Raw genomic sequence first — 22,895 nt, 5'->3', positions numbered from 1 at the left:
ACTTTCTGCTATCAGAGTGGTATCATCTGCATATCTGAGGTTGTTGATATTTCTTCCAGCTTGGAATTCATCCAGTCTGGCATTTGGCGTGATGTATGCTCCATATAAGTTAAATAAGCAGGGTGACAATATACAGCTTTGATGTACTCCTTTCCCAATTTTGAACCAATCAGTCATTCCACATCAGGTTCTAAATGTTGCTTCTTACCCCTCATTCAGATTTCTTAGAATATGAGTAAGGTATTCTGGTATTCCCATCTTTTTAAGAATTTTCCAGTTTGTTGTGATCCACACAGCCAAAGGCTTTACAGTAGTCAATGAAGCAGTTGTTTTTCTGGATCTCCCTTGCTTTCTCCATGATCCAATGAATGTTGTCAATTTGATCTCTGGTTCTCCATTCATGTACTGTTGAAGCCTAGCTTGAAGGACTTTGAGCATAACTTTACTAACATGTGGACTGAGTACAATTCTATGGTAATTTGAATATTCTTTGGCATTGCCCTTTTTTGGGATTGTATGAAAATTGACCTTTTCCAGTCCTGTGGCCACTGCAAGTTTTCCAAATTTGCTGGCATATTGAGTGCAGCACTTTAACAGCATCAACAGTATTTGAAATAGCTCAATTGGAATTCAATCACCTCCACTAGCTTCGTTTGTAGTAATGCTTCCTAAGGCCCACTTGACTTCACACTCCAGGATATCTGGCTCTAGGTGAGTGACCACAGCATCATGGTTATCCAGGTCATTAAGACCTTTTTTGTATAGTTCATCATTTTCTTGCCACCTCTTCTTAATATCTTCTGCTTCTGTTAGGTCTTTAACTGTTTCTGTTTTTATCGTGCCCATCCTTGCATGTGTTCCCTTGGTATCTCCAATTTTCTTGAAGAGATCTCTAGTCTTTTCCATTCTATTGTTTTCCTGTTTCTTACTTTGTTCACTTAAAAAGGCCTTCTTATCTCTCCTTGCAATTCTCTGGAACTCTGCATTCAGTTGGGTATATCTTTCCCTTTCTCTCTTGCCTTTCACTCCTCTTCTTTCATCAACTATTGTAAAGCCTCCTCAGACAACCATTTCAACTTCTTGTATTTCTTCTTCTTTGAGATGGTTTTGGTGACTGCCTCCTACACAATGTACGAATCTCTGTCCATAGTTTCTCAGGCACTCTGTTTGCAAGATCTAATCCCTTGAATCTTCTATTCATCACCTCCACTGTATAGTCTTAAAGTGAAAGTCACTCAGTCACTGATGATCTTGGCTATCTAGCAGATGTCAGTACTGTGACATCTGGGGGCTCCAATCAGGGGAAACTGATTTGTTGGGGGGACCACTTGACTCAATCCAAATGACTCCTATGTGCATTTGAGTTTTTAAAAAGAATTTCCCCATGTTTTCCTATATCTTTATGCTGATAATGATATACTTAGAGGCAGCATTTCTCTTTCTTCTAATTTACTACAGACTTGAAAAACAGATAACCAAATCGGCAGAATTATATATAAAATTCAAAAGATAATGATGGATCTCCTAAGGGTATCAACCTCGTGATACTGTTTCATTGGGTTTGGCTGGTCAGTCTTTTAAATTTTATTCATTCATTCAGTAAATATGTGCCAAGTACCTACATAATTACTAAGCACAGAGATCAAAAGATATACAGAACACAGGTTTTAGATACACACAATTGCTGGGTTTATTTGCCAATAAAGCAAGATGTTATTGTATGGCTTAAATAATATGACCTAGGTTAGAGCTCAGTTGCTTCAGTCATGTTCAACTCTTTGCTACCCTTACAGACTGTAGCCCACCAGGCTCCTGTGTGCACAGGATTTTCCAGGCAAGAATACCGGAGTGGAGGGTTGCCATGCCCTCCTTCAGGGGAACTTCCCAACCCAGGGATCAAACCCACATCTCCTGTGTCTGCAGCATTATAGGGGGTTTTCCACTGGGAAGCTCATGACCTAGGTTAACAACTAATTTAAATTCAGTTAAAATTTGCAACTGCAAGGTAATAATCTATTTGTGTTGTTCCCTGCTGTCATCGTCATGTTAGACATAATTATAATCAGTGCTAACTTTGTCTCTTATTTTCTATGTAAGAGTTGTCAAGAAATCACCTCATTTACCTCTGAGAAAAATTAAGTGAAACTTACAGTGGATAGATTCCAGCTCATATAAGGAAGAACTTTCTATTTGAGCCTCATAAAAATAGAAATGTACTTGTTACTTTCCTACCTGTATTTAATTTGGATTGAACTTTTTTCTTGGTTTTTGAGACAGAGATTAAATTGCTGATTTTAGAATTTTTTTTCTTTCCCTTTCAATATAAGTATTCTGTGGTAGAACCTGTTATCTCACATTGTATCCACCTCACAGTGTTCTTGTCTGACTGGATCTTTACTGTCTTACTCAAGAGGTATGTTTTCCAAATACATGTCAAAATTTCCTGAAACCAAGATACTTTATGGCCATCAGATCACTATTATTTGCCACTTTCTCACACAACTAAATAAGGTTTATTTGGTGTGAAGGAACCATGTTGATCTCGTTACTCTTTTATAAATTCCAGTGGTAGTTTTAGCCCTCAGGCTAATTATTTCTAGAAAGGAGGGAGTGCAATAAATGGGGCATTTGATGCTTCCGAAAAAAGGGGGAAAGAAAAATCAACAACTTCCTTCTTTGACGTGGAAACCACGCAGAAGGTCTTCACAGGATTTCTGAAGGGACAAGAAGCAATTGATTCTCATGCACCATCATAGGGTCTCACACTCAGGTCCGCACTCCTTTACCAGCAATGCTTCCAGTGAACCATTATTAGGTGAAGGAAGACTGAGTAGAAGGCACTGTATGTGCGGGAGAGGAGGGCGTTGGAATGGTGAAAATAACCATGTAAGCAGACCCAGAAAGTGGGCTTTTAGAGGACAAGGCGAGTGAGCAGAATCACAATCCTTGATTTTAATGTTTCTAGTTTCCAATGTTACATCTCTTTCAGCATATTTTTTGGTAGTGAACTTTTCACCATTGATAAAATATGATGGAGAATGCAAAGAATGAGGCAGACAGTGAATGGGGATGAGGTATCCCAACCAAGCTGCAGGGTCTCTTGCTGTTTTAAACTAACCTGATGTAATGTTCTCGTTTTGGAAGATGTCACTAGATCCCTAATGAAGCGAGTTTGCCAGGCTTCTAATAAGATTTTCCTCTTTCCCAAAGCAACACTCTGCATAATCAATTAAGCCTTTCCTTGATTTCTTGTTTTTTTTTTCCCCCCCCATTCTTCTTTATTTTTTTAGTCAATGAGCTCAACTCTAAATGAAAGCTGGAGTTGTATGAACTGAATTGGCTGGAAATAGTAGCTGAAAGGCGTGCAAATCAAAGCTGGCAAGTTTCAGCTCTTCCGTTCTTGAGGGAGAGACTAACTTCAATCCAGATGGCTTCCTGGGCGATTGTTTGATTTTTCCAGCTCTTTGTTCCTGGTATGGAACCAGGCATTAATAACCCAGTCTTTGCAAGCTAAACCGAGAAAACGCACTTCATATCTTTACCTTTAAGTGGCTTAGTACCCATTTGGACACTTCCAGCAGTGTGGGAACTGTGTAGGAAGGGATTTTACATCACTCATGGGCTGGGGGAGGGTACGTAGAGAAGATAACCGCCTTTGATCTTCCTGTTCTATCCTAACCTAGCATAGAGCCTAAACTAGAGAGAGGAGAAAACTAGGAGCTCTGAAGTCAGGCAGCTCCATCTGCTTTGGTACCTATACCAAGGACAAAGGTTTCTAGTGTCTTTGTGAAAGATGTGTGTCTATATTTGTGCCTCTCTACAGAGATCTTTCTATCGATCTATCTATCTATCAATCTATCGATCTATCTCCATACACACATTTGGGGGAATGAAATTATTAATATTTGTAATTTTGCTTTTGGAACTTATTTGCCTTCAAGTCATTCATTTTTAGAATGTTACTAAGTATATTCAAGAACTCCTGCAAAGTGAGAAAATGTAATTTAGAGGTTTTACATAATTCACATTTTTACAAGGATCTATTGCTCCTCTAGGGGATTACCAGGTGGCTCAGTGAGCAAAGAATCCACCTGTAATGCAAGAGATGTGGTTTCAGTCCTGGGGTAGGGGAGATCCCCTGGAGGAGGGCATGGCTACTGACTCCAATATTCCTGCCGGGAGAATCCCATGGACAGAAGAGCCTGGTGGGCTACAGGCCATAGGGTTGCAAAGAGTCGGACATGACAAGTGTCTGAGCATGCACATAACTCCTCTAAAAAGTGGTGATAGCTCTCCTGTACTGTACAAATAGCATTCTGGTGGTCAGAGAATTAAATATGGATGTGGTTCTGGTATTCTCTTTCTACATCAGTTTCTAGAAAGTGTAAAGCCATGTATCAGTAAATTATTAGTAAGTATATAAGAGTTGGACCATAAAGAAGGCTGAGCACTGAAGAATTGATGCTTTTGAACTGTGGTGTTGGGAAAGACTTTTGAGAGTCCCTTGGACAGCAAGGAGATCCAACCAGTCAATCTTAAAAAAAAAAAAAAAAAAATCAATCCTGAATATTCATTGGAAGGAATGATGCTAAAACTGAAGCTCCTATACTTTGGCCACCTGATGCAAAGAAGTGACTCATTAGAAAAGACTCTGATTCTGGGAAAGATTGAAGGCAGGAGGAGAAGGGGACGACAGAGGATGAGATGGTTGGATGGCATCACTGACTCAATGGACATGAGTTCAAGCTTTGGGGGATGGTGAAGGACAGGAAAGCCTGGCATGCTGCAGTCCATGGGGCCACAAAGAGTTGGACATGACTGTGTTGGACACGCATTTTTTATTCTAATCTCTCTATTCAACTTTGTGGTTAACAACATAGATTTAATTTGGTTTTGGCTGGTCTATGTGCAAATGTTATTTTTTTAAAAACCTTAGTTGACTTAAAAACTCTACCTCTAACACTCTGTGATCTCGGGCAAGTTATCTAGATTCTCTAATTTCTATATTACTCACCTGCAAAACTGGAGTAATGTTGACTCGTTTCTAATGTTGTTGGCATGATAAAAGATAAAGCTTTTAGCACAGAGCAAAGCCTTTAATCCATGATGGCTACTGTATTTCCCTACTCTTTATTTTTCCTTTGCCTTTTGCTTTACTTTTCCTTTGTAATCCTTCAAGATTGTATATTTTTTAAAAGGTACTTAAAATTATTGGAAGAAACTGGGCCATAAATAATTTAAATAAGTAATCAAATAATTAGCAAATATTTAAAATTTGATTCCTAAAGAAATTATGGTTTAGAAGTGTTTATGAAATTTTCAGTATCACCTAGGGATCCTGACCTTGTTAGAATGAATATTGTAGTTCAGCAGGTCTGAGGTGGGAGCTAGTCTGGATCTCTAAGAAGCTCCCAGGTGATGCTGGTGCTGCTGGTCTCAGGGTAGCGCCTTGGGTAGTAAGGAGTTCAGAAGAGAGGCTTAGAGCTTTATGAAAACACAAAGTATTGAGTGCCTAGCACATTTTGAATCACAACCAAAAGCAGTGAGATAATGTCTTATTCTTTAATGAGTAAAAGATTTCTTTCTGTAATCCAAATTACCTGAAGGAGTCCCGTGGGATTCTCTTTCTGACAGGAGTCGTCTTTCTGGTCCTCGTGAGTCATGGCGCACCCTGAGCAGGCGCTTGGTCCTTTGACTCTTGGACAGTCTTTTCCATTACACTGTGGCACTTCTCAGAGCCTTTCATTATGTCAGACTGAATATTTATTAGGCTCTTGTAACATAATGCTGAGCTAAATCACACAGATATTCACTGGCCAAGAAATGGTCTCTAAAGCAATGTTAATTTAATGATTGGTTCAGAAACAGCTATTTGGGGTTTTTTTAGCTTCACAGTTTCACGAAAACATATTAAGGTTACCAGTGATTCCTTATTGCTAATTCCTATAGACACCTTTCCCTGGAATTTGACCCTGTTCATCATTTCTTACTTCTCAGAACTTCGTGTTTGCTTGGTTTCCATGATTCAGCTTCCTTTGCTTGCCTTTTATTCCTCTGTTGCTACTCCCAATTCACTTAAAAAAAAAAAAAAAAAATTGGCCACACCACCAGGCTTGTGGGATCTTAGTTCCCTGACGAGGGATCAAACCCATGCCCCCTGCAGTGGAAGCACCAAGTCTTAACCACTTGACCACTAGGGAAGTCCCTCCTCCCACTTATGTAAGAATCAGAATTCTCACATCTTATGCACATCCTCAGTTCTTGCTCTGTGTCTTCTCACTCCATGGTCTCTTTGGGAAATCCCAAGTCTGCCTACTTATTCAGATAGCATATGTTGACTTAACTTTAATTTCCATCTCTAGATCAGAATTCTTCTTCCAGATTGATAACTTCTATCTCTTCCAACTCAAATGTCCTCAGAGGTCCTCTGGTACCTTAGACTCAACATGTCTAAACAAATCTTTACTACCTTTCCTTAACCTTAGTCATTAAGTGTCTTTAAGCAATTTTTTAAAAAAATGATCTGAAAAGTAAGGATATTAGAAGAACCTAAACAATCATATGTCTGAGTATTAATATAGTAATAGGTATTTCATAAACTATATTGTATATAAATATTTTTATATACATTCTGACTTCTAATGCATGTCAGTTGCTGAGAATACTGTCCTTAGCATAGATCATCATGTGTATTACTTGGGAAACTGTTGAAAACTATATTCTCTATGATGGCACCTATTTCTGGATTAAAGATTAGAAACTGAGAAATGTCCTAGATTTCTCCTTCTTTCTCCTTACATAAATTGTATGTTCAATCAATGTGATAAGTCCAACACATTTTACCCCTTAAATAACTTTTTCTCTTTTCTCTTTTTACTGTTTTTAAGTAAAGCTGAAAAATTGGCTAGTAGAAAAATTAAAAATAGAACTATCAAATGATATTTATCCAGAAGAATTAAACTTCAGATCTCAATGAACTATCATGGTCATCACAACATTATTCACAATAGCCAAATTAGAAGAATTTTTCTACTAAGTAGAAACTTTTCTAGTAAAGTAGAAAATAGCCACTTTACTTTTTTCTTTTGTCAATCCCCTTTCCAGTGCCACAGTAAGTCTTCTCTGTCTCACCTGGATTATGTGAACTGGCCTTCTCTAAGCCTTCCCGAGTCCAGGTTCACCATCCCCCATTCACTCTGCTAACCTATTGCTGAGCACTCTCTCAGATTCACAGCTGGCCATGGTCCTCCTTCACTCAAAATTCTTCATAGCTCCATATTTTCTAAAGTAAAATATCATTGCATTTCTCACGTGACCCTTCCATATGACAATCAAGAAACAAGATTAGTCTCTTCCATCTCTTACTTCCTTTTCTATTTCTCAAATTTTCTCACTGATGCTTGAGCAATTTTTAATTAATCATTGATTCCTAGAATATATCACACTTATTCAAACCTGCAGGCCTTTGCCTGGATGTTCTTTCTGTAACCTAAAATGTTATTTGAGACTAAACTCAAAATTAGTCTCCTCTGATAGCTTTCCTTAAAGTCTTGGAACATAACCAGGTAAATTTGTTATGCCCATTAAAAAGAAGAAGAACAAAGCTATTATAGCAATTTTTAATTATAGTGCATCATTATTTTATCAGGAAATAGTATTGGATATGATTCAGGTTTTTTATGGCATCTGTTGAACTAATCCCATGATTTTTCTCCATTATTCTTGTAATTCTGCCAATGCAGTGAATATGTTGGCTGTTAAAACAGCCTTACATCCTGGAATAAACACCACTAGTTATGATTAACTAGCTTTTGTTTTATATTTACTGGATTTTATTTACTAATATTTTAGAAATGTTTTTATGTTTATGTTCATTAGGAGTGTTGGTCTATAGTTTCTTGTACTGTCCTTGTTAGGTTTTATTATCAAGTCAAGTTCATTCATACTGAATTTTTTTCTACTTATACCAATTATCCTTCACTATCTCCTGGAGTTTGCTCAAATTCATGTCCATTGAGTCGGAGGGTGGCAGAGGTTGAGATGGTTAGATAGCATCACTGACTCAATGGACATGAATTTGAGCAAACTCCAGGAGATATTGAAGGGAGGGATACCTGGCATGCTGCAGTCCATGGGGTTGCAAAGAGTCAGGCACAAATGAAGAACAGAACAACAACAAAAACCTTAGACTGATTCTGGATTGGTCTGTTTCTTTTTTTTAGTTCTGAGTAATTCATGTCTTTTGAGATTTTATTATATGTAAACCCTCTTGGTATTATGTCTTCTAGATTAATAGATACTTTTCTCATCATGAAATGTCTCTGTTTTGTTAATTCTTCCTGTCTTGATATCTACATTGACTAACACTACTATAGCCACACTAGAATTTGTTTTATGATTGGTTTGCTTTCAACTTAAAAATATATATATACTTAAAATATATCCTTTATAGATAGCATGCAGTTCAATATTGCCTGTTTCTTTACTTGACATTGGGGCTTCCCTTGTGGCTCAGCTGGTGAAGAATCTGCCTGCAATGTGGGAGACCTGGGTTCAGTCCCTGGGTTGGGAAGATCCCCTAGAGAAGGGAAAGGCTACCCACTCCAGTATCCTGGCCTAGAGAATTCCATGAACTGTATAGTCCACGGGGTCACAAAGAGTCGGACCTGACTGACTTTCACTTTCACTTACTTGACGTCTTTTTTAATACACTTTGTCTGTTTATGTTTCATGCAATTATTCATATGTGTTGATGTGCATCTACTTTGTTGCTCTTTCTTTTTATCCCATTTGTTCTTTGTTCCTTTGTCCCTCCTTTCCTGATTAGTTCAGGTTAATCAAACCTTATTTTACATTGCCTAGTATAATTTTTCTACCCTTTTAAATTATAACTCTTTAAATTATTTCTTTTAGAGATTGCACTAGGAATTGACATATGTATCTCTGACATATAACTTCCTATTTAAAATGAATATTACACCATTTTATGTAAGTAAAAAATCCTTAAAACAATATAATTGAATTTCCCCCATCATGCCTATAAAGACAATTTTCGAAGTGGTTCCAGCCAACAGGTTATGAGAGTTAAAGTTCCTGTACATCTTTGCTAACATTTGGTATGTTTATTCTTTAACTTTCAGTCAGTTGAGTGGCTGAGTAGCAGTATCACTTGGAGGTTTCCTGATAATATTGGACATTTTCTGATGTGCTCATTTGCCATTTGTGTATCTTCTTTGAAAGTGTGCACTTCTTTTGCTCATGTTTTTATGGGTTTTCTTATTACTGATTTGTAAATGTTCTCTATGTATTCTAGATGGAAATCCTTTGACAGATAAATATATATATAGTTATTTAATTATTGGTGTTACATATATATAGTTATATATATATACATATATGTATATAGTTATGTAATTGGTATTAGTATATCGATCTGGTATCCTGTAACATTACAGAATTCATTTACTGTTCTAGTAGCTTTGGGGGTAATTCCATTGAGTTGCAAATAGAAACCTGTTTCTGGAAGGTTCTTTGGTAATTCTAGGTGTCAGATTAAGAGACCTGGTACAGTCTCTCGGATACATTCAAGATTTACTGGTTGAGATTTTCTGTGATTTCTTTGTGGTCAAAAAGTAATACTCAGTTCCTTTTCTGGTCCAAGTTTAGCCTGCAACAGACCTATCAACAAATTTAGATCCCTTTTCAAAATTCCCCAAAAAAAGAAAAAATAAATTCTCACTTGCTGGGCGTGACGCTTTCATTACCTCTCTGCCCTTTGTGGCAGATGTAGACCTTCTTCTCTGAGTTGATCCTGATTGCTCTTCTACTAAGTCTCTGCCTCACACAGCCATAAAATATTTATTCTTTAGTGCCCCCCGCAATACAAAATGATGTGAAATACTCTCCTAATGCTTAGCAGAACGTTCAGTTCAGTTCAGTCACTCAGGCGTGTCCGACTCTTTGTGACCCCATGGACTACAGCACAAAGGCCTCCCCGTCCAACTTCCGGAGCTTGCTCAAACTCATGTCCTTCGAGCAGTATGTTAGTGAACATGAAAATTTGCATGCTGTTTGGTTAATTATATTTTTGATTGTGTCACTCCATCTCAACAAATAAAGCTACTAATTATTAATAAGATGCCATTTGAACTCAGTAGTTGATAAAACTGTATCCAGTTGTTTACAAGAGTATGAGAATGTGGTAATCTTGAAGGAAATATGTTTTCATTTGATGTTAAGAGCCACATATTTTTTTAAAAGTGGTTTCTTACTGAGCTAGGCTGAAGGAGTATGGACTGTGTCTTCAGTCAACATGGGGCATTTATCCATGATTATTGACTCTTGCTTTGAGAAACTAATTAAGTTTGCCAGTACCCACAGCTTTCTTTTGATTTTTATGGCCTAAAATTGATACTCTTTAAACTTTGCAGAAGAAATCTTAGCAAGACTATTAGACATTTCTTTCATCAAAAATACATTTGTTTTAGTTGCAGCAATTTTATATCTTCCACCAAAAAATATGGCATATACTCTTAGTGTGTCTTTGGCTCCATAAAGCATTTGTCATTTGGAGAGTTTGTGAGATCAAATATAATTCATATCTGAGTCTCCCTTATAACCTAGCCTATTATTTTTCACATAATATGTGGTCACTAAATATTCACTGATAATAATTATGATTTCAATGATCTGCCTGCTATGGCTCCAACTTTTCAATATCACACTTTTTTCTTCTACCATCAAACCAAACTACTTACTTCAAATTAGTCTCGTGATTTCTCACCTTAAAATTTCTTCCATTTTTCCATTGTAGTTTAGTCGCTCAGTTGTGTCCACCTCTTTGTGACTCCATGGACTGTAGCCCTCCAGTCTCCTCATCCATGGGATTTCCCAGGCAAGAATACTGGAGTGGGTTGCCATTTCCTTCTCCAGGGGATCTTCCCGACCCAGGGATCGGTCTGATTTACAGGCCAATTCTTTACTGCTGAGTCATCAGGGATTATGTTTCTTCCACTGGAAATGCTTTTTGTTCCAGATTTACTTATCAAAATTCAAACTACTTTGAAAGGAGGTATTGCCACCTTCTTTAATGAACCTATATCTGGGGGCTTCCACCCCCCACTTTCTTTCTCTAAGAGCTACAGGGGTCACTACTGATGGAGCACCTAACATGTGCCTGTCAAGATGCCAGGTATTTTATATCTGTTATCTCATTGTAATCTTTAAAAAAACTATGAGCCTGCATGATAAAACTAAAATTCTCTACCACAGAGGTTACTGAGAATAAAAGGGAGTGACAGCTTTGTTCACACCACAGATATAATAAGTGACAAAGCTTATATGGAAGAAATCTGGCTGGCTCCAAATCCTCTTCTTTTTCCATATATTAAAAAATTAGTTTTTAATGCCTTATGATTTACTGTCTCATTTTCCTCACAATTGTAGTCATACTTATTATACTGTGTGTTTGATCCTTGATAAGAAGACAATCATGTCAAACATTATGGGATAGTTAAAATATACACTTGTAAAGTTCCTATTTTTGCTACCAAAAACAAAGCATTTTTCATACTCAAATATATTTCATATTAACTACTTGAGACATTTTCGCATTTCTACTTTTGAAAAAAATATTGTTTTGTAACATCAAATCACCTACTGACCTTAAGACTGGCCAGAGCAGTGACTCTTAAATATAGTTTTTCTGGATTTCCCTGGTGGTCCACTGGTTGAGAAGCTACCTACCAATGCAGGGGACATGAGTTTGATCACTGGTCCAGGAAGATTCCACATGCTGCAGGGCAGCTAAACCCATGCACAACAGTGACTGAAGCCCCCACACCCTAGAGCCCACGCTCTGCAACGAGAGAAGCCACTGCAACGAGAAGCCTGCATACTGCAACGAGAGAAAGGCTGTGTGAAGCCAAAAATAAATAAATAAATAAAATTACTTTAAAAAAGAACAAATAGTAGTATCAGGTTTTTAAAAATAAATACATTTTTCTTTCTTGACAAATGAAACCTTACAAGGAAAGTCCTGAAAGAGGAGCATCTCCAGGTGAAGCTGAGATAAGGGTGGGAGATACGGTGTGACCATCAATACTATCTCAGGTTTCTTTCACGCCTGGCAGCAGTCCTTGACCTCTCTCTGGAAACACCAGTTCTCTAAAAATCATTATTTAGCCTAACTTTATTTTCCTAATGAAAATCAGAAGAGATTTTTAAATATGTGTGTGTGGTGAAGTTTTTGAGTCTTGGAGCTTGTTCCTGACTCCCAAGTACTGTAAGTATTATAAGTACTTTGGTAATAAATACCTCAAAATGAACCAAAGTACACAGAACATCCACAACATGGGTAAACAAAAATAGTAAGAAAGCCAAAGGAGAAACAAATGTACTACATAAAAGATGTCGAGATGAACGGTTGAGGATGGTGACTGCCCCTTGGTGGTACCTTAGTGTTTTAGTCATGTTTATACAGCATACGAAGGAAATGGCACCCCACTCCAGTCCTCTTGCCTGGAAAATCCCATGGACGGAGGAGCCTTGTAGGCTGCAGGCCATAGGGTCGCTAGGAGTCAGACATGACTGAGCGACTTCACTTCACTCTACAGCATATGGGCTTCCCAGATGGCGCTAGGTAATAAAGAACTAACCTGCCAATATGCAGGAGACATAAGAGAGGAGGGTTTCATCCCTGAGTCGAGAAGATCCCTTGGAGAAGATCCCTTGGAGAAGTTTCAAACCCTTCAGTATTTGAAACTCCAGTATTCTAGCTTGGAGAATCCCATGGACAGAGGAAGTGGGCTACAGTCCACGGGGTCACAAAGACTTGGACACGACTGAAGTGATTTAGCACAGCATACAACATTCCTCTCTCCCTGACTTCCCCTTGCTTCTCTTTTCCTGAGCAGTTAATAACTCCGTCTGTCTTTCTCCCTCACAATTTTCACGATTAACTCATTTCCTCTTCCTCCTTTTGAGGTCCACCCACTGTTACTTGGTACTGTACACTCTATTCTAGTCACATTCTGTCACTGAATATATTATATACATCATCTCCACACATTCATTTATTTGATCCCGTTTGCCTGAAGTTCCCTTCCTTCCCTCATTTCTTTATTTAGAAGACTTCAACTATTTTTTTTTTAATCTGATAAAATATACCACAACCCTCTACCTCACTCACCCTTGCTAAGCAAAATTATCACTTGAGCCTAGGTTTTCAAATAGCACTGTGTGTATAAGTGCTTCATGATATTTACCATAGTGAATCATCTCACTCATTTCTCACATTTTTTTCCCCAGTTACACAGAATTCCTTCAGGGGAGGGCTGAATCATATTATTTTATCATGTTCTTATGCCTAAGTAGACATCCAGCCCTCAGTAGGTACCCCAAAAATTGATGAATAAATATCTAAAGAAAATGCCCTAAAATATCACATTTCTCTAGCAGGTGCCATTATGCTGTGAAAATATTTCAGCTTGAAAGCTACCCATTTTTATTGTGTTATACAAAATTAAGCAATGTCATGCTATCAATGTAATTGATATATACTTAGTTAAAATCAAAGATGGAACACTGTTGAATTCATTTATGGGCTGTGAGTAGAGTGTATCTGAGGTCATGAACACACGTGCTTGGGACACATTCTTTTCAAGGCTTAGTGTTTAAATAAGGCAGCTTAACAAGGTCAAAATGAAAGGCTGGTTCAGCAAAAGATTCCATTGTAAACCTAACAGTTATTTATATGGGACTTTAGGAATCTAAGGCAATGATCAACCATTTGAAAATAAATCAATTCGAGGATTATGACTTGAAGAAGGGAGAGTGAAAATAAAAGTGGCCTATAAAAAGGAAAAAAAATTACTATTTCACAGAGCTTTAGAAAGATAGATCGCAAAATATCTAGAAAGGTTTGATGATGTGTAATATTTGATGTATTACAAATCATTCATAGACTGCTCTTATATGTATGAAACTGCTTTAGATTCTGGTTGCTTCTAGCTCAGGTTTTTCAGTGAATCTTATATCCATGGCATAGACAAAGAGCTGAGGCATCATTTTAGCATGAATACTAATTCTATTTGATGCCATGTTTTAGCTATATTTTTTTTGCTAGCAAAAATTTACTGAGTGGCAACTTTGTGCTGGGGCCCTATCTCAGGTATTTGAAATAAAAGGAGGGCAGTAGAATAGTTTCACCACACAAGAGACATAATGTGCAGTTGCAAAGTTATATTTTTTTTCATTTCATACATGTTAAATTGCATATCAGTTTCATTAGTTCTCAACATGGAGCCTCTATACTTTAGTGAACTCCAAAGAAATACTGGGGGTAAAGGTCCTTGAGTTTATTTTAACCTTTTAAGAAGTCAAAAGCCTGAACAAATTTGTATCCTAATAAAGCTGAACAAGTCTTTTGTTGGATTAATTAAATCATATCTCTCTGGTTTTTTTAAATTTTTATCCTTTGATTTTAGATAAGATTAGACAGCTAAAAGTGTCATGCTCGTTATTTCTTAATAAAAAGAAGTACTTCCTTTTAATAAGTAATATGAGTATAGGGGTGAACTAACTTTATTCAGCAACTAATAATATGTTTCTTGATAATCTGGGTTAGCTCTCTGTCTACATCTTATGTTTCCACAACAGATATTTCTCCATATTCTGTGTTAGCTCTGAGTTTACATTCTGCATTTCCACAACAAACCTCTCAAGTTATTATAATCACACCCACTTTGTAGATGTCAAAACAGCAGTTTAAATGGTTGTGATTTGCCCAAGAACATTCCAAAAATTATATGGTAGAACTGAAGTTTAAGCCAAAGCTTCTGCCTCTAAATCCTATATTAGTCATTCCAAACAAATCACTAAGAGACAGATTCCAGCATCCTTGTATTATGTTTATACCAGATGTTAATCATCTTTAAAATTTTAGATCCTATTAAAATACTAATATTTTTCCTTCTCATCAGCGATTTTGCTACAGAAGTGACCGGGATTTAATCTATTAACACTTCCCCCCCTAGTTGGTTTCTTTAACTGATTTCGTTTCACCCTTGAGCTTCATTCATACTTAACTAGTGACTGAGATAACGCAACAGTAATTTCCAGACACCAGGCATCTAGGGTAGTCTTCTTGTTAACTGGTAAGCCCCATGAAATTAAATCTGTCAGAGTCAGGACAGCAAAAGTTGGCAGTAGGAGGAGTTAAAATAAGTAAATTATTCAAAAGAAGTGAGCTGACTCAGCAGGGCTTATTCTGCCACTGTTTTAGTTCCCTCCGTTTGAAAAGTAAGCCCCGACCCTGACCACTTCCTTAAGTCGGTGTTCTTGCCTCTGTGCTCATCTAGCAGGTGTTGGAGAGCGGCAGGGATACACCATATGGAGATACTTCTGCCTTTGTCTGATGCTAATGACAAATAAACAGCCAACAAATACTACAAGCAAGGGAAACTCTTATCTACACACATTCAGTTACTCAAATTCTTAACACCACAAGGCACCAGCATGCTACTTGCTTTCTTTTTTTTTTTTTTTTTAATAATTTGACTCATCTCTTTCCTAAACTCCTTTACTCTCTTTTTAAAAATAATTTTTTCCTTTGCTCTACCCAGAAGAATCTAAAGCTACCAAAACAGAGGCTTAAACAGAATGGCAGGCAAAACAGGAGGTAGGGGAAAAGATACGTTGAAAACTCAAACCTATTGCTAATCACAAATTTTACACATTTTCCCTGTACATATGGAATTGTGTGCATTTTCTTTAGAACATCTAAAAGCTGAAACTAACCATTTGCCCACTAATTAAGATTCCAAATTTTTCTGAATTCATAGGGGAAACGATATAAACAGAATTTACTTTATTCTATTAACTCTAACGCTCATCCCAGTTCCTCTCTCATTTCTTCCTCTCCGCTACCACTACATTTAAGATCCCTGTTTAATAGATGATTCTATGAGTTTAGAAACTTTGTTCAGGAAATTCGGGCCCCTGTGGAATGTTTCTTTTGAAATTAAGTGACTTTAACTTGACTGAGAGAAAGCTTTCTGAAAATAATTATAAAAGTAAGGTTAGCAATATCAAACTAGAAATGCTGAGGTTAAAATAGCCAGCAATAATATCTTTCTATTAATAACTCTCTGTGTCTGTTATTTTTGGAAGAGTTCTATTTCTCCTAAGTGGCCATATTTTCTCAGTGACCCCTCTTTTCACTGTGTATGATAACATGGCTCTTCAAGCATCACTCTTTTGCTTGGTCAGAAAATTCTCTCAATAGCTGTGCTCTCACGATGGAAATTTCTGAATTCTCACTTTACTGCCATTAGAGTGGTTATCATCTGCATATCTGAGGTTGTTGATATTTCTCCCAGCAACCTTGATTTCACCCTAACTAAAGAACCTCTTGATGACAGTGAAAGAGGAGAGTGAAAAATCTGGCTTAAAACTCAACATTCAAAAAACCAAGATCATGGCATCTGGTCCCATCACTTCATAGCAAATAGATGGGAAAAAGTGGAAGCAGTGAACAATTTTATTTTTGGGGGCTCCAAAATTACTGCAGATGGTGACTGCACCCATGAAATTAAATGACACTTGCTCCTTGAAAGAAAAGCTATGACAAACCTGGACAGCACATTAAAAAGCAGAGACATCACTTTGCCAACAAAGGTCCATATAGTCAAAGCTATGGTTTTTCCACTACCATGTATGGATGTGAAAGTTCAACCATAAGGAAGTGCCGAAGAATTGATGTTTTTGAATTGGAGTGCTGGAGAAGACACTTGAGAGTCCCTTGGACTGCAAGGAGATCAAACCAGTCAATTCTAAAGGAAATCGACCCTGAATATTCATTGGAAGGACTGATGCTGAAGCTGAATCTCCAATACTTTGGCTACCTGATGCAAAGAGCCAACTCACTGGAAAAGACCTTGATGCTGGGAAAGATTGAAGGCAGGAGGAGAAGGGGGCGGCAGAGGATGAGATGGTTGGATGGCATCACTGACTCAAAGGACATGAGTTTGAGCAAGCTCCGGGAGAATGAAGGACAGCAAAGCCTGGTACATTGCAGGTCACAATCTAATTTCAAGTATTCATAGGTAATTGTAAAACAAAGGTGTACTACAACATAGAAAGAAATGCATTAAAATTTAAAAGTTAACTTACGCTCCAAGAACACTCAAATGAGAAGTTTCCGCCTCCAAAGTGGTTAGTCACTGAGAGTATGTTCTTGGACTGCCTTTGGAGAAAACACCAGAAGACCTTCATGTTACATCTCATAATTATAGTTGCTATGTGGATATGTATTAAATGTATTGTGTAGATGCACCAGGGTACTCAGCTCTGAGAGTACTTGCCAACCAATATGTCTAGACTCACTTCTCAGACAATTCATATCCAACGAAAGTCATAGGACAAGTGTCATAATCAGTAACAACTTTTCTGTTTGATCATCAGTGAAGTATAATTATAAAAATTTACATTCAGTTCAGTTCAGTCACTCAGTCGTATCCGACTCTTTGAGACCCCATGGACTGCAGCACGCCAGGCCTCACTGTCCATAAACTCCCGGAGTTTACTCAGACTCATGTCCATTGAGGTGGTGATGCCATCCAACCATCTCATCCTCTGTCATCCCCTTCTCCTCTTGCCTTCAATCTTTCCCAGCATCAGGGTCTTTTCAAATGAGTCAGCTCTTCACATCAGGTGGCCAAAGTATTGGAGTTTCAGCTTCAACATCAGTCCTTCCAACGAATATTCAGAACTGACTTCCTCTAGGATGGACTGGTTGAATCTCCTTGCAGTAAAAGAGACTCTTCTCTAACACCACAGTTCAAAAGCATCAATTCTTTGGCACTCAGCTTTGTTTATATTCCAACTCTCACATCCACACATAACTACTGGAAAAACCATAGCTTTGACCAGATGGACCTTTGTTGGCAAAGTAATGTCTCTGCTTTTTAATATGCTCTCTAGGTTGGTCATAACTTTTCTTCCAAGGAGTAAGTACCTTTTAATTTCTGGCTGCAGTCACCATCTGCAGTGATTTTCGAGTCCCCAAAAATAAAGTCTGCCACTATTTCCACTGCTTCCCCATCTATTTTCCATGAAGTAATGGGACTGGATGCCATGATCTTAGTTTTCTGAATGTTGAGCCTTAAGTCAACTTTTTCACTCTCCTCTTTCACTCTCATCAAGAGGCTCTTTTGTTCTTCTTCGCTTTCTTTAAAAAAAAAAAAGATACATTTAGAGAAAGAAAAAAGCATTTAATTTTAGATTTTAGAAAGTGATGGAGATGCTGAGTTGCTAATTAGGACTTATGATTCAGGGAAAGGACCAAATGACCAAAATATTAACTTTAACTGATGAAATGTGCTTCATCCATACAATGGAATCCAAAGTCATCAATTAGAAAACAATAAAATGGGCATTTCCAGTGTCACAGAAAGGGAGAAAAATTCACTGACAAGGATATCATTTTATAGATAGGCTTGAATGAGGAAAGCAAATTACAGAACAGAGTGATCTCAGTCCCTTATACATGTGAGGTTTTATTGTTTACATTCATGAGAATGTAAAATCACATAAACAATCTATACTTCTGGAAGAAAAATTCTGAGTTAATGAGCATATGTCATTACTATCTTTTTTATATGAAGCATAAAATATCATGAACATACTAGATGGATATCAGTGACTACCAGGTGAGTTGCTGCAGCCAATGACTTGGTCTAGCTTCAAGAAGTGGGCTGTCCTGGCGCCTTCCCAAGTATGCTTGGCAAGGCGATCATATTGACACTATGCTGTCACAAGTGACTTCAAGTTCTAGGGGAGTCTTGCTAATGTTATCCTGAGATTTTTTATTGATATCTAATGTGGAGATTTCAAATTATGAGTAAATGTAAACCCTTTACTCCGTTCTCGAATTTGGAAGATTTTCAGTACATGTGAGCTTAGAAGTGTTTTTGCTGTGTATTGAAGGTGTGCTAGCTCTCCTTCTGTTTTGGGCTTCACTTTTCAGTGAACCAATGAATAACAGAACTATGATGATAAGGTAATCATGATCATAGAAATGATAAAATGAGAGATGTTGATCATTACTGATGCATCTGAAGGTAATAGCAAACATATACTTGCACAGATAATCTATTCATTGTATCCACTCACATTATATGCATGGACGAAAACATCATGGTTGTTTTTAGGAATCATCAGGAGTTATAAGGATAACTATATTCATTGCCATTACCAAGTATCACTATCAGTAGGACTTACTGTAGGAGTCTGTTCCAATGCATGCCATCAAAATTCTTTTGCTTCCATTGCTCTTGGGTCATACTTAGCAAATGGTTGTGTGGGAAGTCTTATGTGAAGGACTGTTGTATTTTATCAATGAATACATGACTGATTGCAGAAGAGCACTTACTGCAGTGGCTGTTGGAGAAAAGATTGAGCTCTGCTCCATATAATTGATATAAGTCTTCCTAAAATCTGATATTTCAGAAATGGAAACTGGAGTCCTTCATCAAGGAGTTCAGCGAGCTTTCTTTGACTTAGGTTGACACCAGCTTCTCCATTTCTCTGTTTATTCTTAGAATGCAGACTCCACAGTACCTGCAGCAACGTCGAAAATTTGCAGCTGCCTTCTTGGCATTTATTTTCATCTTGGCAGTTGTGGACACCGCTGAAGCAGGAAAGAAAGAGAAACCAGGTGAGTGATGTGGTTGTGAACAAAAGTCTTCATTGACTAATGTCTATAATCCAGCTACTTGCTTTTTGTCTTCTCTCCTTCCTTCCCTCTCTTTTTTCCTTCTTTCCCCTTCTTCCACTTTCCTTTCTTCCAAGTATTTAGAGGAACACCTAAGTGACATCTCCTCTTATTCCATCCCTCCCACTCTAAGTCCTGAAATATAGATGGTGACCATTGACTATTAATTGAAGTAATGATTATTAACAGCTACAGCATACGGATGGAGAAGGCAATGGCACCCCACTCCAGTACTCTTGCCTGGAAAATCCCATGGATGGAGGAGCCTGGTAGGCTGCAGTCCATGGGATCGCTAAGAGTCAGACATGACTGAGCGACTGCCCTTTCACTTTTCACTTTCATGCATTGGAGAAGGAAGTGGCAACCCACTCCAGTGTTCTTGCCTGGAGAATCCCAGGGATGGGGGAGCCTGGTGGGCTGCCGTCTATGGGGTCACAGAGAGTCGGACACGACTGAAGTGACTTAGCAGCAGCAGCAACACAGTATACAGAAAATTGATCGGCAATCAAGTGTTTTACTTATGTTGATACTCTTCTTCAAAAAGAGTCCTGGAAGCAAATTTTGTTTTATCTCATTAACAAAGGAAGAAACTGAATCTTAGTAAAAATAAAGCACCTTTTCTATGTCACTTGCAATGTCATAAGCTGGCTGTGGAGCTGAGAGTCTGTTACATCTGTGGTCCACCACATTTAGTTTATGTTACTCCATCTTTGGGCTTCCCTCGTAGCTCAGTTGGTAAAGAATCTTCCTGCAATGCAGGAGACCTGATCCCTGGGTCAGGAAGATCCCCTGGAGAAGGAAATGGCAACCCACTCCAGTATTCCTGCCTGGAGAATCCCATAGACAGAGGAGCCTGGCAGGCTAAAGCCTGCGGGGTTGCAAGAGTCGGACACAACTTAGTGACTAAACCACGGCCACCACTGCATCTGTAAGACAGAGAAAGGAGCATTGACATACACTGGAATGACTAATCTGACAACTGTTAATTTTCATAGACTATTTTCCTATTTTTTTAGATTTAACTTGCCTTTGATCATCTTCTCTTTTTCAGAAACATTTGCTTCCAAAAGGAGGGGTCAGTAAATCACTTAGCACAGTCCCTGGCACATAGTAAGAATTAAATAAATATTAGTGCTAGCTCCCTAGTTTTCTTTCTCCCCTCTCTTGGTCACTGGTTGATTCAACCATTCAGCTAACACTTGGCGAGTTCCTCTTCTTTCCTAGACACTGAAGGGAGAGGTAAAATCACAGTCCATGCAGTTCAGGAGCTCAGGAATGAACTCGGTTTTATCCAGGAGTTGAAGAGCTTTCTGGACGTTGCTCATTTTCCTTCCTCCCCTTCAGAGAAGAAGGTGAAGAAGTCTGACTGTGGAGAGTGGCAGTGGAGCGTGTGTGTGCCCACCAGCGGGGACTGTGGCCTGGGCACCCGCGAGGGCACCCGCACGGGCGCCGAGTGTAAACAGACCATGAAGACCCAGAGGTGTAAGATCCCCTGCAACTGGAAAAAGCAATTCGGAGGTGAGTCCCACCCTTCCACCCTGAGGCCATTCTTGCACTCTTCCATCAGGTATGTTTTTGAGGTTGACTCTATTTTAAAATCAAGATAACCTGGCATCTTGCCCAACCTCGGGTCCCTCATTTTCCGCACTGCTAGAATCTGGAACCGGATAGGTTTTTTGTCCTGGAGGGAGGGCTGCTCTGTGCATCGTAGGATATTTTGCTGCATTTCTGACTTTTACCCACTGGTTTCTGGTAGCTCTCCCCACCTCACCAACTATGACAGCTGCAACTGTGACAGCATCTCTAGATGCACGTTTCCTTTCGGGGCGGGGGCGGAGGGTCAGACAGTCCCTGCCTGAGACCACTACCTTAGCAACAGGGTCAGAAAACAGGCCCTCGGTCCCTCAAAAGTGTGCTCGTTCCTTCTATTGCTAGATCCTTTTCTCTTCCCTTCCTCTTGTCTTATTTAGTCTTCTCCTTCTCCAGATCTCTCTCTCTCTCTGTTACTTCCGGGCCTTCTCTCTCTCTCTTTTGCTCCCTCCCCACCCTCCCCACTGGTTTATAGCTTTACTCACCAAACCCAGTTAGACTGCTCTGAGCCACTGTTCTTAGATTTTAGCTCAGTGACTATTGCCAGCTTCATGTTGACCTCGTCTCCCAATCTGAGAAGGAATCTTTCAACACTTTTGACCATTGAACACCAAACTTGCCCGCTTTTTTCCTCCACGTTCTAGACTTGTCTTTCTTATCATAGTGAGACACAGTGCCCCAAGTATTCTCACTGGCTTACAGAAATGTGTTTTGGCCTACTGGACAGTGGAAAAGGGTAATGAATACATAGACTACATCTTTTTCATTCTCTATAACCTTTGGGGTTATAACTTTATATAAGTGGAGGTAAATTCTATAAAGGCATGGCGAAATTCACATACGTTTGATCTTAAATTGTGTGTAACTACTCTAAAGATCTGTACATAAAATGTCTTAAAAATGTGTTTTAAAGGTTTTATATATATAAAGATCTAGAATATATAAAGAGCTCTCAAAACTAGCAATCCAATTAGAAATTGGGCAAAAGACATAAACAATCATTTTACAAGAGAGGATACCTAGGTAGCAAACAAACACGTGACAAGACGTTCAGCATCTTTTCTCTGTGATGAAAATAAAAATGAAAACCAATGAGGCATCACTGTATACCACACACCAAAAGAATGGCTGAAATCAGAAATAACATCGAATGCTAGCAAGGATACAGGAGAAGCTAGATCGCTCACACACTGGTGATGGGAATACAGACTAGAGAGCCACACTGGAAAAGAGCGTGGCAGCTTTTCACCAAATGAAACTTGTGTTTGCTACACAATGCAGTGATTTCACTCTTAGGCATTTATCCTAGAGAAACGGAAACTTATGTTCCTATAAAAATCTATCCATGAATTTGTATAGCAGATTTAGTTGTTATAGCCAAAAGCTGGAAACCACCCAGATATCCTTCAGCTGGTGAATGGTTAAACAAACTGGGCTACATGCATACCACGGAGGACTCCTCGGCAATGAACGGAGCAGACTATTGATTCATACAGCTTGGATGGGCCTCCAGGAAATTTTGCCGAGTGAA

At 38.5% G+C, this 22,895-nt stretch overlaps 1 protein-coding gene across 2 annotated transcripts in view; it reads left to right on the top strand.

Annotated features, from left to right (window-relative positions):
• PTN (pleiotrophin) overlaps positions 1–22,895 on the top strand; it is a 101,672-nt gene that overhangs the window by 54,910 nt on the left and 23,867 nt on the right. For both annotated transcript variants that reach the window (XM_065938961.1, XM_065938960.1), the window contains exons 2-3: positions 19,602–19,717; positions 21,119–21,292. In XM_065938961.1, coding sequence (XP_065795033.1) covers positions 19,603–19,717; positions 21,119–21,292 — 289 coding nt within the window. In that variant the 5' untranslated portion in view covers position 19,602. The remainder of the gene's footprint in view (positions 1–19,601; positions 19,718–21,118; positions 21,293–22,895) is intronic.

Source organism: Muntiacus reevesi, chromosome 6, assembly GCF_963930625.1.
Source record: "Muntiacus reevesi chromosome 6, mMunRee1.1, whole genome shotgun sequence".
NCBI classification, from domain to species: domain Eukaryota; kingdom Metazoa; phylum Chordata; class Mammalia; order Artiodactyla; family Cervidae; genus Muntiacus; species Muntiacus reevesi.
Note: the sequence above shows the minus strand (reverse complement) of the source record. Positions and strands in the feature narration are given on the sequence as shown.